This window comes from Heteronotia binoei, chromosome 7 (genome assembly GCF_032191835.1).
Source record: "Heteronotia binoei isolate CCM8104 ecotype False Entrance Well chromosome 7, APGP_CSIRO_Hbin_v1, whole genome shotgun sequence".
In the NCBI taxonomy this organism is placed as follows: Eukaryota; Metazoa; Chordata; class Lepidosauria; order Squamata; family Gekkonidae; genus Heteronotia; species Heteronotia binoei.
In genome coordinates, this window is record NC_083229.1 from 105,928,609 (window position 1) to 105,942,589 (window position 13,981).

The following is a 13,981-nucleotide window of genomic DNA, read 5'->3' on the forward strand; positions in this document are numbered from 1 at the left end:
TGACAGCACCTCCACCATCACCACTAGCTATAAAAGGACATGCTGCTAATTGTCCTACATTGTGACAGATATTCCATGCTGAACGACACCCAACTTGCTTTCCAGCCAATCTTGGCTTTGCAAAAGAATTACTAACGAGACAGGAGGATTTTTTCCTGGGGGAAGAGCAAGTGGAACTCTTCCAAGCTCTTAGATGAGGAACAGATACTTTGAGAAGGAAACACATATGAAGGGTATCGCAGACCAGAGAGCCTTATAAGACTGAGTAGGGACATGGCCTGTTACTGCACCATTTAATGGAGGAATGATGCAGGGAATTGGAAATGTCCAAACCGAGAGTTAATTAAACCATAATGGAAGTTTGTTCCATTGCACACATAGCATAACGGCTAACCCAGCTAAGACAGAAAGATTTGGTTGCTGCAGAAAATTGCCAGATGAAAAGGAGATCCATCAGCGGAACAGGACTTCCTCCCCCTACCCAAAAACGATCCCTGAATGCTGCTCCCAGGGCACAGAGGGCTGCCAACAGCGTAACGGGGAAGGGTCTCTCTCAGGTCTGCAGTGAGAAAGATGAATTGGTGAAAATTGCCCCTCTTCCATTAGTGAAAACTTCCCAAAGGATTTCACCCAAAGAATTCTGCTATTTTCATCCAATAGACTTAGGATCCTTTCTGTGGATAATAGCAATTCTGACAGCCATAACTCCTTTACTCTGTTTTAATTAGTCTTCTATGTGAAACTATCAACTTTGGATGAAATGTTCAAATAAGTAAGATGGACAGAACCGCTGAATACATGGTGTCACTTGTGTCCACCACTGATTTTTATGCACATTCATTTGTCCTGTACACTGTTCAAAAGCAGGAATTGTTGTGGTATTTGGAGTTCACCGTCAACTCAACTGTCCATGTAAAGGCTCACTGTTAGTTCAGATTACATGGGTGTCTGGAAAATTCCAACTTCATTAAAGAGATGTCCACTGAATGATGTTTCGGAACAGGCACCTACCATCTAAGATGACAAAAGCAAGATTTTTTTTAAAAAAATATTTTTTTCAGCAAATGCAATGTCAGTCATCTCAAGTGGTGCCTTCATGATGCTCAGAAACAAATCACTATTTCACATCGGGGTTTCTTGCATATTGTGGTGCTTCCAGGGCTTTTTTTGTAGAAAAGGCCCAGCAGGAACTCATTTGCATATTAGGCCACACACCCCTGATGCCAAGCCTGCCGGAACTACATTCCTGTGTGTTCCTACTCAAAAAAAGCTCTGAGTGCTTCTTTCCATGTATGAAAAAATATTATGGAAGCATTTTATACTTGGAACCGTGTGGCATGTTCAGTCTAAATAACAAGACAATATTCAATGCACTGATTTGGAATATCACTTTACGAATAAATCTAACCAATGTGAACATTCTGATCAGTTTTTGTACTACTAAGTCTGCAAACAGAGAACTTGGAAATAATTTGTGTAATGGGACTTACAATACAGAATATAACATCACATTGCATGATTTTGGACAGGAAATATTAATACACACTAATGGAACCAGCAAAATAATTTTATACTGGCACAATATCCTTGGAATTCAAAACATTCTGTAAGTTTTCATTAATGGTCTACAGTGCCCACCAATATATCTAATATTGAGGGTATATCCAATACTGATTTGGGCCCAGGAAACTGTCTGAAGGAACACGATACAGCCACCTTGGACCGGGTTTGGTCGGTGCTTGGCTAGGAAACCAGCTGCCCTACAGAGAATGACTGGAGTTCCACAGTGGACGAAAAGTAAAACATAAGAAAGAAACTGCCAACAGTCTCCTCTCAAGCATGAGTCAGACCAGTAGAATTCTGGGAGTATGACCCTATTTTTTGGCACAAAAAGACCTGTACCATTTTTGGTGATTCACATAGGATGCAACCAGAATCTTGCTTTTACTTTTTATTAGGGAAATGTGGTGACAGTGACAGAACAGTTAGTCACTGGCATTCTGTGAACAAAACAACAGCAAACAGGAAAGCCTGTTCATACTGTCCAGTATCCAGAGAGAATCAGTGCAGCGTAGTGGTTAACAGTGTCTGACTCGTTATCTGGGCGACCCAGATTTGAACCCTCACTTGTACCATGTAAGCTTGCTGGGAAACCTTGGGTCGGTCATACTCTCTTCTCTGCCTAACCTACCTCACAGGGTTCTTGAGAAGATAAAATGGAGGAAAGATATACGCTGTTTTGGAGTCCCACTGGGGAGAAAGATGGGGTACAAAGGAATCAAATAAGTAAATATCCTTCTTCATTCAGAGTCCTTTTCCTTGCCTAGAATAAAATGCAAAGGAAGATCTGTTTGATGATCAGTTGGTTTCCAATATTAAACTAAACACTGCGATCCTATGTACAATTCCTTGAGAGTAAGCCCCACTGAACTTGACACAAAAGTAACTAAAAGCTTCCATCCCCATAGCTCATGTGGTTTGTGTTTCCCTGCTGTGAAATTCTAAGACAGGTCTTTTTCAACTCTTCTTCAAACATTTCACACACGTATGGAAGGGTCAATGTGTGGGAGATGACTTTGCAAGGCACTGCTCTAGAATTTTATCTAGACACCTGCTGCTCCAAATGAGTCTCAGTGTGATAAATAGATTGAATGATAAATAGATCTGAGTCTCAGAGTAATAGATAGACAGATTCTGCCCCCAGAAACCTTGCTGATGTGGCATCATTATTTAGGAATCAGTGCACAATGTTTCAGCAAACACTGGGTGAGTGTGTGCGTACCAGCCTCCTCCCTTCTAAGAATGTTGCCATTTAAGAGTGGTCAGGAATAATGAAGTAGAGAACCTAAATGTTAGGGCAAGAGGGACTGCACAATACTTCCCCCTGCTGGGAAAACAACGCCAGGAAAGGATTGTCTCGCATGGATATTGTCTATACATGTTTGTTTGTTTAAAGGAGATTTAGACATGGAATCCAAGTATCATAAGCTGCCTGCCCTTTCTCACTAGACAGTCATTAATGGTCATGAAGATTTGGTAACACTTCATTAATTCATTTTTAAAACTGGAAAAATTCCCACCCCCCAAAAACAGATCCTGGTGATATGTTGGACACTGAAATGTCATCACTAACTCTTTATATCAAACATGTGCAATTCGCCCTAGCCTCATCCTCAGACAGGTACTAATGCTCAGTTCTAAGGTCACTTACTTTGCTGCAAGCTGAATCTAAATTAATGGAATTTACCTTTAAGTAAATCCATTTAGGTTAGGTCTAATTTTAGAAAGGGGAGGGAGTTAAGTGTTAAAAACAACCCAATAGAAATAACTAGATTCACAGTACAATTCTAAACCGAGTTACCCTCCTTCCAAGTCTACAGAAGCCAATGGGTTTAGAAGGATATTAAGTCTGCTTTGGTCTACACTTTTGGAAATTAAGTCCTCCTTATAATGCATAAGCAAATTCTGATTGTTTTCTTACCAACTGCATTACATTACAGCATAAAGGAAACTCAGGACAATAACTAGTACATGCATTCTAAACCTTTCATCTTTAACTATGTGCTAACATCCTGGTAAACTGTTATCACACCCTTTAGGCATTACATGGCATGTCAGTTAAAAAGAGTTTGGTACTCCAAATTAATAAAGCAATTATCCAAGAGTTATTTTATAAGCTGAAAATGTGCATCAGATAAATTATGTGCAATGACCTACTAAGCGAATACTACAAAACGGAAATGAAAGCATTCCAATAATCAAATTGCCAGCCTTCACTCTAAAGGCTAGTTTCTAAGTTGGGTCTTTCCACACGTGGTCATTTGCTGCCTGATGACAATGTCACAAGAGCCCTGGATTTCATTGGCTAACCGAACACTGCTTTAACAGCCCAGCCAAACTTCTCCGGTTTTCAATGTCACTCTGCAAGGCAGTGATAACCATCAAGCTGAGTGGCACAGAAGGTGGCCTTCAGAACATGTCAGCACGAAGATAGCTTCAGACACTGTCTTTTTAATTGAAGCTAATGAGATGGGAAAACAGTTTCTGAAGTTGGACAGAGCAAGGTCACTTTCAGAAAGGCTGCTTGGATCTCTTTTTGCACCATTCCCTTGATACATAAATCGAGCACTGGGGTACAGTGCCACGGATGGTGTCCTAATGAAAGATTACCTCCTTTGGTTCACTAGACTGCATACACCTGCAACACTTGGTATTATCACTTGTGAAATCGCCCTAAGAGGCTTTCTGCACCAAGCAGGAATGTACTGGAAACAATCTTGAAGACATAAGGCAAAATACATACAAAAACGATTAACATTCTACTTAATGTGCTCCTGTACATCACAGGACAACCATGTTCCTCTTGCCCTTAGAATGGGAGTCAAGAGGTGCAGGAAATTCATAGTAAAACACAAGATCACCATGAATCATCACTTTGCTGCCAAAATACCTTTTCAGCCCAATCATAACGCATTCATAAGGATTCGTAACGCATTCATAAGGATGCCAATGCCATCCTTTAACCTTAAACCAAACCCAAGCCTACATATACTGCAGAATCTTCGGCAGAAAAAAAGGGAACTGCTTGCTTGGAATATTTTTTTTTTCCTTTTAAGGGCAGCAGCAGATGAAATTGCATTAACAGTATTTCTCTAAGTAGCCTTTTACGCCTCTCACTGAATAAATCATCATTCGTTCAGATTTCCTTCATTCCCAAGAACCGCTGTTTTATAAAAGCGGATAGGGGGCGGGGAGACTTATTTTGTTCATTAAACCCATTCAAACAGCATCAGGCTAAGGTAACAGATATTTCAGCTCAGGTATCAATGCCAGTCATTCAGGAGATTTCCAGTACACAAAGCCCCCATATCTATACATGTCAGATAATGTTTTGGCTAACACAGTCTCAATACTTAATTCCTTTGATGGAGGAAAGCAGCCATCTTATTGACATTTTAACACACTACTCAATAGCTAAATGACTTTAGTGAGTTCATTTCCTCATAAATATTTAACTTAATAAAAAAGGTCCTCTGGGCTAGAGTACTTTTGACACTTTCTATAATCTGAAACAAATCCTCCCAACTCCCCCTCCCTCCTAAAATCAAGCAGACCATGCTACATACACACACACAGTTGGCTAACTATTTACAAAGAGCCCAATTAAATCCTACTTAATTCGCCCTCTTTGCGAAAATCCCATCTCGCTGGTGTGCGAACTACTGATAATCACACAAAATGTGTAACTTTCTCAGAGCTTGGGACAGAAAGAAAAAAAAGGGGGGGGGAAGGCATGACTATATGAATTGTTGCTGTAAGATTAACCATTCGGTGCCACGGAAAAAAAAAAGAAAAGGGAAGCGGATGTACACAGTTTGATAAGTACCAGAGAAGGAAAGAAAGAAACAAATCACAGCAGAAAGGCACGTCAATCTAGTTTAATGTTTACATGTAGAAATTACACACAACAGAGACTAGAACAGGATTTTCAGCTGTAACAGAGCTGTAATGAAATGAATGCTGTTGTATATTAGAAAAATAATCTTGATACAGTTATCTGATTTTTATTTTTTGGTCTATGTAAGTTCTTTGAAATTTACACCCGCAGTTAGACTGAAATCTTCCCTGTTGTCCCACCCTATTCCAAGTTTCAGCATCAATATTCTTTGGATGAAAGAAACAGCAACTGTACATGTTAATAGTTTTGACCCTTTGGTTACAAGCAGATAATGGTTCTTACATTTTTTTCCCCTCTCTTCTCCCCTAGAGTAATATGCCACAGAGCTAAAAGTCTGGTGTAGCATCACCCTTGGGGGGTGTTTTAAAAAAATGCTCCATGGTTTTTATTCAGGTAACAAGAGATTGTAGAAATGCTTGTTGTACCTCAGCACTGTACCCATTTTGGAAAAAGTAGTAATTTCAGAGAAAAACAAACGAGCCAACGAAACCCCAAAGTTCTTACATCTCAATGCAGTTCTGCATATAACGTAATAGAAACCCTTTGCGCCTAAAAGACAAAAACGTCATTTCAAAACCGTATGATACAAACATCTTTTAATTCAGATTAACGAAAGCACATCTGTATGGACTCAGAACAAATTTTATTTGCAGTTAGACATTTCATGCATTCATGCAGGACTGACCCTGGCTACAGCTGTAGCTTCCAACTCTAAGGGGAAAGGAAGAGCAGAAAAGGAACCAAGACATCCCTCAACATCCAGTATATCTTTTCATATCAGCAGTTCCGCACTTAAGCCAGAAACAGTTTTCCTAGGGAAGTATTCCCATGGATTTAAAAAAAACCCATACACCGCTTTATAATATTTACAAAAAAATATTTAATTAAAATATTTTATAATTACAGTAGTCTATTAAAGCATATACTTTTTTTCTCACTTACACGTATAGAACCTCTCTATATACATAGTATGAAATGTCACTCATTTTTCTTTTTTTCTTTTTTGTATTCTATACAATATGTAACATTCCTGCAGGGAGCAGAAAAGTCCCCAAAGGAAACAATAAAACCATCTATTTTAAACAATAGATGTCAAAACCCAAAAAAGTTATCTACAGTGCCTCTGGTAGATTAGTAAAGCTTCAGATTTCAGCTGTTCAGCCCATTAGAACTTCTAAAACTCCCAAATTTGCCCTTGGTCTTCCGTCCAACAGAAGAGCCATACTTATGCTGAAGATTTCAATCCCCTCCCTCCAAGACAAGTATACAATTCACATCTGATTTCAAACAAACAAACCAAAGAGATGCGTGTGTCAAATGTTATGAACGTGCAAAGTCGTGAAAAAAATTCTCTCTCACTCACTAAAAGAAGCATGGAAAGAATTCTGGAGAAGTTGAACGATTTTTTTTTTTCCCTTTTGCCCAGTGGCTGATATTTCTTTCTCTCCCACCTCCTCCCTTTCTAATGTGTCTTTCTTTCTGCTTCTCTGGCTCAGGATCTGCCTGCTGCACACCTGTGGAAGAGGAATGAATAGAGGGGGGGTGTGAACCAGGCCGCTCCAGACTGGCTGGCGCCACCAACAAAACAGAAGACATGCTTGATCAACAACCCAAAACAAACCAGGTCAAACAACAACCGCAGCTCTCAGGCTAGGCCAGGCTGGGGAAGACACAGCTGCGAGGCCAGCCAGAGAGCTTTCCAGCGAGTGGAAGAGAAAGAAGTTTTTCAAAGTGCTTTTCTAGCGTCCCATCCACCTCTGTTACTACACATCAGGCACCAGGGCAGGGAAATTAAACTCCCTAATCTGGTGCACATTTACACAGAAGTAAATCCCACCAAGTTCAATGAGATTTACTCCCAAATATGTAGAGCAAAGGAACACAGCCAAAGAGGAATCCATTTAAGGCCCCCAGCAGTATTTCCATAACAATGTGTCATTCATTGCTTTTTGTAGAAAGGGAAGGAACTCCTAAGGAACATGCAAAGGACCCAGCCTGATCTGTGAACCTGTTAAAGCTTGAATATTTAGCCTTTTTGTGTGTGTGCATTGTATCTCTCTTGCACGCCCACTGAAAGAGACTGGCAGGCTTGATTTATCCTGGCCTCTGCATATGCACTCACATGATAAATTTATACGCATTGCCTTGCCTCATGGAAGTTAAGGTGAAGATTACACAGAAAATGTGATTAAAAGCAAGATATCAGTCTGAGTCACCAAAATGTTACACTTAGAAGACTCAAAATGGGATGACATCATTTTAAACTGAAGTGCTCTGGTAGAATCTATTAGCGGATTGCAGTTTAGCATCTTAATTCTAAATACTGTACATGCCTGCAAAATCCTCAAGCATACTCAAGAATTCCTGGCAGCGGGTACCCCAAGGCTAACTGTTTTGCAAGAAAGACAGCAACCAGAGTCTAACTGAATTTACGTTGAAGTAAATCTCACGCTGTTTGATGGGACTCTTTCCAGGCAAAGTGTACTTGGGAGGCTTGCCGTCTAGGCTCGCAATGGTCCAGGGCAAAGGGCACAGCTAGAGATGCTAAAGACAACCATGTTCCCAGCCCTACCAAAGGCGATACTCACCTTGAAAGTGCAGCTCAGCGGCACAGAATGCTGTCCCCTTGCTTATTAACAGCAGCAGCCTGCACGGACAACAGAACAGGAGTGACATTAGCATTACTGCAAATAATGAGCCTCGTAACAAACAACCTTCCCTGGCTGGCCGGCTGCAGCTTCTCCAAAACACCGAGCCCTTGAACAGAGGAAAACCAAGGCAACCTCGCACAGGGACTCGGGGAGCAGCAAGGAGCTGCCGGCCCCCAGAGCACCATTCCCCATGGATCTCCTCCGGGACAAGCCATTATCAACAGGTTGCAAGCGGCCAAGTGTGACAGCCTTTCGTTCCAGAGCCACAGGGAACCCCCGACTGCACCTGATGATGCCAGTCCTTCCTGGTGCCACACAAGGCACTCATGTTGGAATTCAGAAATCCCAGCAAGCTGTGGGAGTCTTCCCTGAGACCCTGGCGTGACACATCTGAGCAGATTTTATCAGTAGGGTGGTGGATTATGGAGGAAAAAAATGAGGATATTCCCATATGCCCTTAGGTCGTTTATTTTATACCCCCTTCTGGAGGGTTTTAAAGTCTTTCCCCTGTCTTTCCCTAAAACACAGTGGCCCTGACCCAACACAATAACAAGTGGTGTCTCTTCTCTTTCCAGTCGCTCCAACAGATTTATCTTGCTTGGTCTGTGGGGGCCAGGGCTGAACACCAATGCAGATGTGCAACCAGAGGCAGGCACATCTGGATCTGGGCTTGTTACTGGCATGGAAGCCAGTTTGTCTTCCCTTGTGGAAATGGCTTCAGTACAATGTAGTTGGCGATGCAAAACTGGTAAATAAGTGTGCTACACTGTGCACATGCAAAAGCTGTACAACAGGACTCCTTGTGCGCCTGTTATTAACAATACATGCATGCTGTATGTGCACACAGTATGAATAGCACTTGAACGACAATGCCAGGCGGTGTATAGTCTGTGTAAACGTACATGCATATGATAGTGCACACGTTACTGTGTTTTATATTGTGTGTGTAGGTATGTCACTATATCACACCCACATGCAGACGAAGGCAACCTAATTACCTGTGCTATTTTATATCTGTGTTAGAACATCGGCCTTGCAATCCACTAGCCAGTTAACTCATATGGCTTGGGTCTGAGGGATTTCATTGATACCCAGGTCAGATCCAAGAGCCTTCCTGCACGCCTTCAGCTTTCTCGCCGGGTGCCCTGACAATGGTCAAAACGCTGTCCCGGAAGAAGCTCAGACTCTGAAACAGACGGCTCCCCGGGGGGACGAGGGCTTGAAGGGACGGGATGCTACCATGAAAGGAAGAAAGGACGGCTGACAGCACGTCCAAACGCTCCGTTTTGAGGATCGCAGAGCTAAGGGGGAACGATCCCGCCTCCCCCCCTCCCCGGTCCCTCCAAATCACCGGGCCTGGCGCCTCTCCGTGAGTGACGCACTTCGGCTTAACCGGTTGCTGGATCGCAAGCGCGGGGCATCTGGGGGCCCCTCCGGGAGCCCCGTCCTGCGGCGGGCAAGGCGTCGGAGGCAGGGCGCCCTGCCCCTCCGGCCGGGGCCCCCTTCTCCGGAAGGGGCGAGCGCGAAGCGGGGGACGCTCCTCCCGCCGCCCAGCCCAGCCCAGCCTCCCCCTCTTACCGGGTCCGCGTTGAGCGCCGTGAGCGGGGTCCGGGGAGGTCCGGCCGGGTGCAGCGGGGGCGGTGGTTGTTGCTGCTGCGGCTGCTGCTGTTGCCGGAGCAAAGCCGGGTGCGTCTCGAGGGCCAGCTGCAGGTCGAGGATGTAGTCGATGACGTGCTGCAGGATCTCCACTTTGCTGACCCGCTTGTTGGGCGGGATGGTGGGCACCAGCTTCCTGAGGCGGCTGTAACAGTCATTCATGTCGCACTGGAGGCACAGAGCCGCCGCCGGCTCGTCGCTGCCCTTGTAGCAGCCGTGCTCGGCCAGGCAACGCAGAGCCAGCTCGCCGCCGCCACCGCCTCCGTCGCCTCCGCCGCCGCAACAGCAGCCTCCAGACAGAGCCTTCCTGCTCGGGTGTCGGACGGGACTCACCGCTTTCATGGCGCAAAGGCAGGCAGGGACAGCCCCGGGGCAGCGCCGGCGCTCAACAGCTCCCACCCGCAGTGCGAGCCGGCAAAGAGGCGAGGCAGCGGCGCTCTCAAACCCAAGCCCGCGCTCGGCGTGCACACGGATCTCCGGGCTTTGCAAAAGGGGCAAGAAGCGGGGAGGAAGGAGAGGAGAAAATCTGCACTCGAGCCCCTCGGGGAGAAAAAAAACAAATCCTGACCCCCCTCCCCACACCACGGCTCACTCTGCCTGCCCCACCTCCGACTCCGATCCCCACCGCCTTTGCTCAGCCCAGTTCGCATCGCCGCCCCGTGTATATATATAGCACGGGGTACAGGCTGGGCGGGGCGCGCGCTGCCCGGGCCCGGGGAAAAAAACCATCGGGAGGAGGAGGGGGGGTGGACGAGACACAAGAGTAAGGGAGGAGTGATGTGCGTAAAAAAAAAAGTGAAGCACGAGCGAAGAGAGCCGCGCTTTAGCCAATCAGAAGAGGCGGTTTCCTCCACGGAACGTCCCTCGAGCCAATAGCGCGCGGCTTCCATTCTGTCAAGCGCCGTGTAGGGTCTGGGAGGAAAGCAAGCTGGGGAGGGAAGGAAGGAAGGAAGGAGGGAGAGAAAGAAGTTCCCGATGAAGAACTGCGGGAATGCGAATGGAATGCACTCTCGCTCGCCTGTGGCTGGTAGCTTCTTCTCCCCAGCGGCGCTTAGAGCCCTGCGCAGTGACGGGAGCTGCTCTCTTCCCATGATCTGGGTAGTTAGCTCTGAAGCCGAGAAGCAGCAATGGCTGTTTGCTGTAATATATATATTCTTTTTCGGGCTCCTTCATTATCACTTCGCCAGCAGGTCCCCGGAAGAGACGGTGGGAGATGGCAGATTCTAGTCTCAAGCGTTTTCATACCTTTGGGGACCCCTCCCCCGCCCTCGGCCTTATTATTATTAGAGTTTTTTCTTTACACCTGGAGTATTTTAGCAGACAATAATCAGCTTCAAACTTGAACGCGGAGAAGTTGCGGGGGGGGGGGGTTGGAGGGTGGTAGTTCTTAAGAAAAGCAGTTGCCTTGCAACATTAAATTAGAGCACATAACTATTAAAAATTCATGGCGATAGGGTATTTAAAATTCTTCCATGCCATATAATATTAATCCATTTAATGTAAAATTCATACCTGTAACTTAATTTGCCTCGTTAATGCTCCAGATCACGTATTAGTTCAATCTACCATGTTTTAAATATGATGCTTGAAATGCCTCGATTTCTGTACAAACCTCCTAGTAGTGGACTGCGGCATTTGAATTGAATTAATGTGCCTTGTGTCAACTTTCTTGGAAACCCTTTGTTAAGATTCCAGATTAAAAACCCAAAACCATCCCAGAAGGAGTGAAAAATAGGAGCGAGAAATTTACTGCGAAAAATAAAATATCACTTTGCGTTGTCTTAGGCACACAGCAGTTTTGTAATCGCAGAATTATGTGCATTCCATAGGATTAGTGAAGGACATGGGGAGAAAACAGGGTGAATATATGTTAAGTGACCCCATAGATTTCAAATGAGCCACACAGTCAATTGTTGGATTATCGTGAATAAAATGATGTTATAAAGGGGTTGCGAATAAAGGAACTAAGACTGTAAGCCTAAGAACACTTTCCTGAGAGTATCACTGAATAAGACAGGACTTATTTTTTAGTATAGCTATTTATTGGAGATTATATAGTTCTGTACACCTCAAGAACACCCAGGAGATGACTTTTGGCATTTGTTCCTAAACCTGGAGGCATGACGGGAGAGGGCGCACAAAATTTTGTTTGTTTGTTGAATTATAATGTGAAAAGGCTATTTTGCTTGTCTGGTGTAGGGTTTTTTTTTTTAATGCACGCTTAAAAGCCTTCATTGGCCAATTCTGCACTACCCCTTTAATCCTGGTTCAGCCCTGTCCCCAAACTAATTTTCTACACGAGAATCATAGAATCATAAACTTATAGAGTTGGTTTCTATGATTCCATGATTCAAGTATAGAATGTCAGCTTGGGGACAGGACTGGACCAGGATTAATTGGCCATGTTTATGGACCTACTTGTCCATAACCATGGCGGAATTGGGGGAGAACCCCACCCTTGTTAAATCAAAACTTTCTGCATTTTATTTGGTGGGATTGATCTTGTGGATGCTTAAGCCCCAGCTAACTCAATTGGATAACTGATTTCTGAAGCATCATTTATAGGATTGTGTGGCCCAACTGATTTTCCAGGTGGACAGGTTTAGGATTGGACAGGTGGTCAGCTCAGTGTCACAGTTCTAAAGACATGTTTTTCAGGACTGACTATTAGTATTTGGAATGAAGAATTTGAAAGCAGTCTTCATTGACTGCTGTGTAAAGAAGTATCAAGCAGATAGCACGAGGACTGACATGTTGGTGGGCTACAGTAGTGACCTTTATATTTGGTGGTCATTTGTTCTAGTTTCTGGTCACTGATGCTCCCCTAGAAGCATCATTCACTTCTGAATCTACCCCACTGCTGAGTCTTGATAAGATTCTAATAAATTTCCTTTTGGTAATAACTTTGCTGATGATGTTAAGACTGTATTTTTTTAAACAACCATGATCTCAGAATTGAGGTGAACTAAAATCTTGTTGTTCCCATCTTAATTAAAATCTGTCTGCAACTAGATAGACTACTGTATTTGTTTTGATTGCATAGAATCCATTTTTACAGCTAATCTGATTTCACTTTAGAAAACTGAGGTGTTTGTGTGTGTGGAATCCCAGTGTGCTAGCTGTTCTCCTGGAGCCAATTTTGGTCTGAGCAGATGTGCATATATTTGTCAGGAATCTCAATGCTGAACTGTTTTTGAGTCTTCATTAGCCAGCTCACTGGACTAAGGAGTCAAACATCTAAGAACTTTTGAGAATTCTGACTGAGTCTTCCAACGATGGTGGTATGGAAAAATACTTTCCCCTCATAGACAAAAGCACCCACAATTCTGCATTAAAATATAAGTTAGAATATATTAATATACTTAAACTAGAGCATTTATTTTGAGTTCATCGGCTTTCTGGATTTGCAATGATAACTTTTTTATTTGGAAATTGATGAGACAACACATGAAGTACTGAGTACTCAGAACTGTGCATAGAAAAATTCAGAGGGAGCTGTAGAAGTCATTTTACCTGACAGCATCAAGTTGAATTGATTTAAAGGTTTATATTCTGCATTATATATATTCTCCAAAGTGGTTTACAGCATAAATAAAACATGCAATAATAAAAATGTCTTGTGTGCCATATCGAACTAAAATAAACATATGCAATTATATTTTAAACAGTACTGCCAAATTAAACCTCAGTTGACCCCCAAAACCTTTCCCCTTTATAAGCTGTAGGTGGGTGGACATTTATGAACTCAGATGACAAGCAAATTCCATAACCGTGGAGCCACTGCAGAGAAGGTCAGTTTCTGTCCCCCATTGTTTTTGCCTGCTTTACTGAGATGACTTTAAGCATCTTGAGACAAGGCAGGAGATTTTGCTTATACCCTTGGCTTTCTTTGGTTCTTGCTTTTGTAGCTTAAGAGAAGTGACCAGTCTCTCTGTCTCAGTGTACTCTTCCATCATACAGAATCAGTCTTTTTCAATTGCATTGAGGCAGGCTGTCTTTTGTAGCAGGAACTCCTTTGCATATTAGACCACCACCCCTTCTTTGATGTAGCCAATCCTCCAAGAGCTCTTAGCACAGGGCCTACTGTGAGCTCCAGGATTGACTACATCAGGAGTGTGTGGCTTAACATGCAAAGGAGTTCCTGCTACAAAAAAAAGGCCCTGCGTTGAGAGAAAGCAAAGCATTCTTGCACTGTGAAATAGTAAAGTAGCTGGAC

The 13,981-nt window shown here is 43.6% G+C and overlaps 1 protein-coding gene across 1 annotated transcript; it reads right to left on the reverse strand.

Moving 5' to 3' along the window:
- Nucleotides 1-6,037: 6,037 nt before the first annotated feature.
- ID4 (inhibitor of DNA binding 4) lies at nt 6,038-10,391 on the reverse strand. The gene is made up of 3 exons (XM_060244149.1): nt 9,688-10,391; nt 8,047-8,105; nt 6,038-6,972 (listed from the first exon to the last, which is right to left on the reverse strand). Exons 1-2 carry the CDS (start codon nt 10,105-10,107, stop codon nt 8,061-8,063), a joined length of 465 nt encoding a protein of 154 aa, XP_060100132.1. The 5' UTR covers nt 10,108-10,391; the 3' UTR covers nt 6,038-6,972; nt 8,047-8,060.
- Between the last annotated feature and the right edge of the window lie 3,590 nt (nt 10,392-13,981).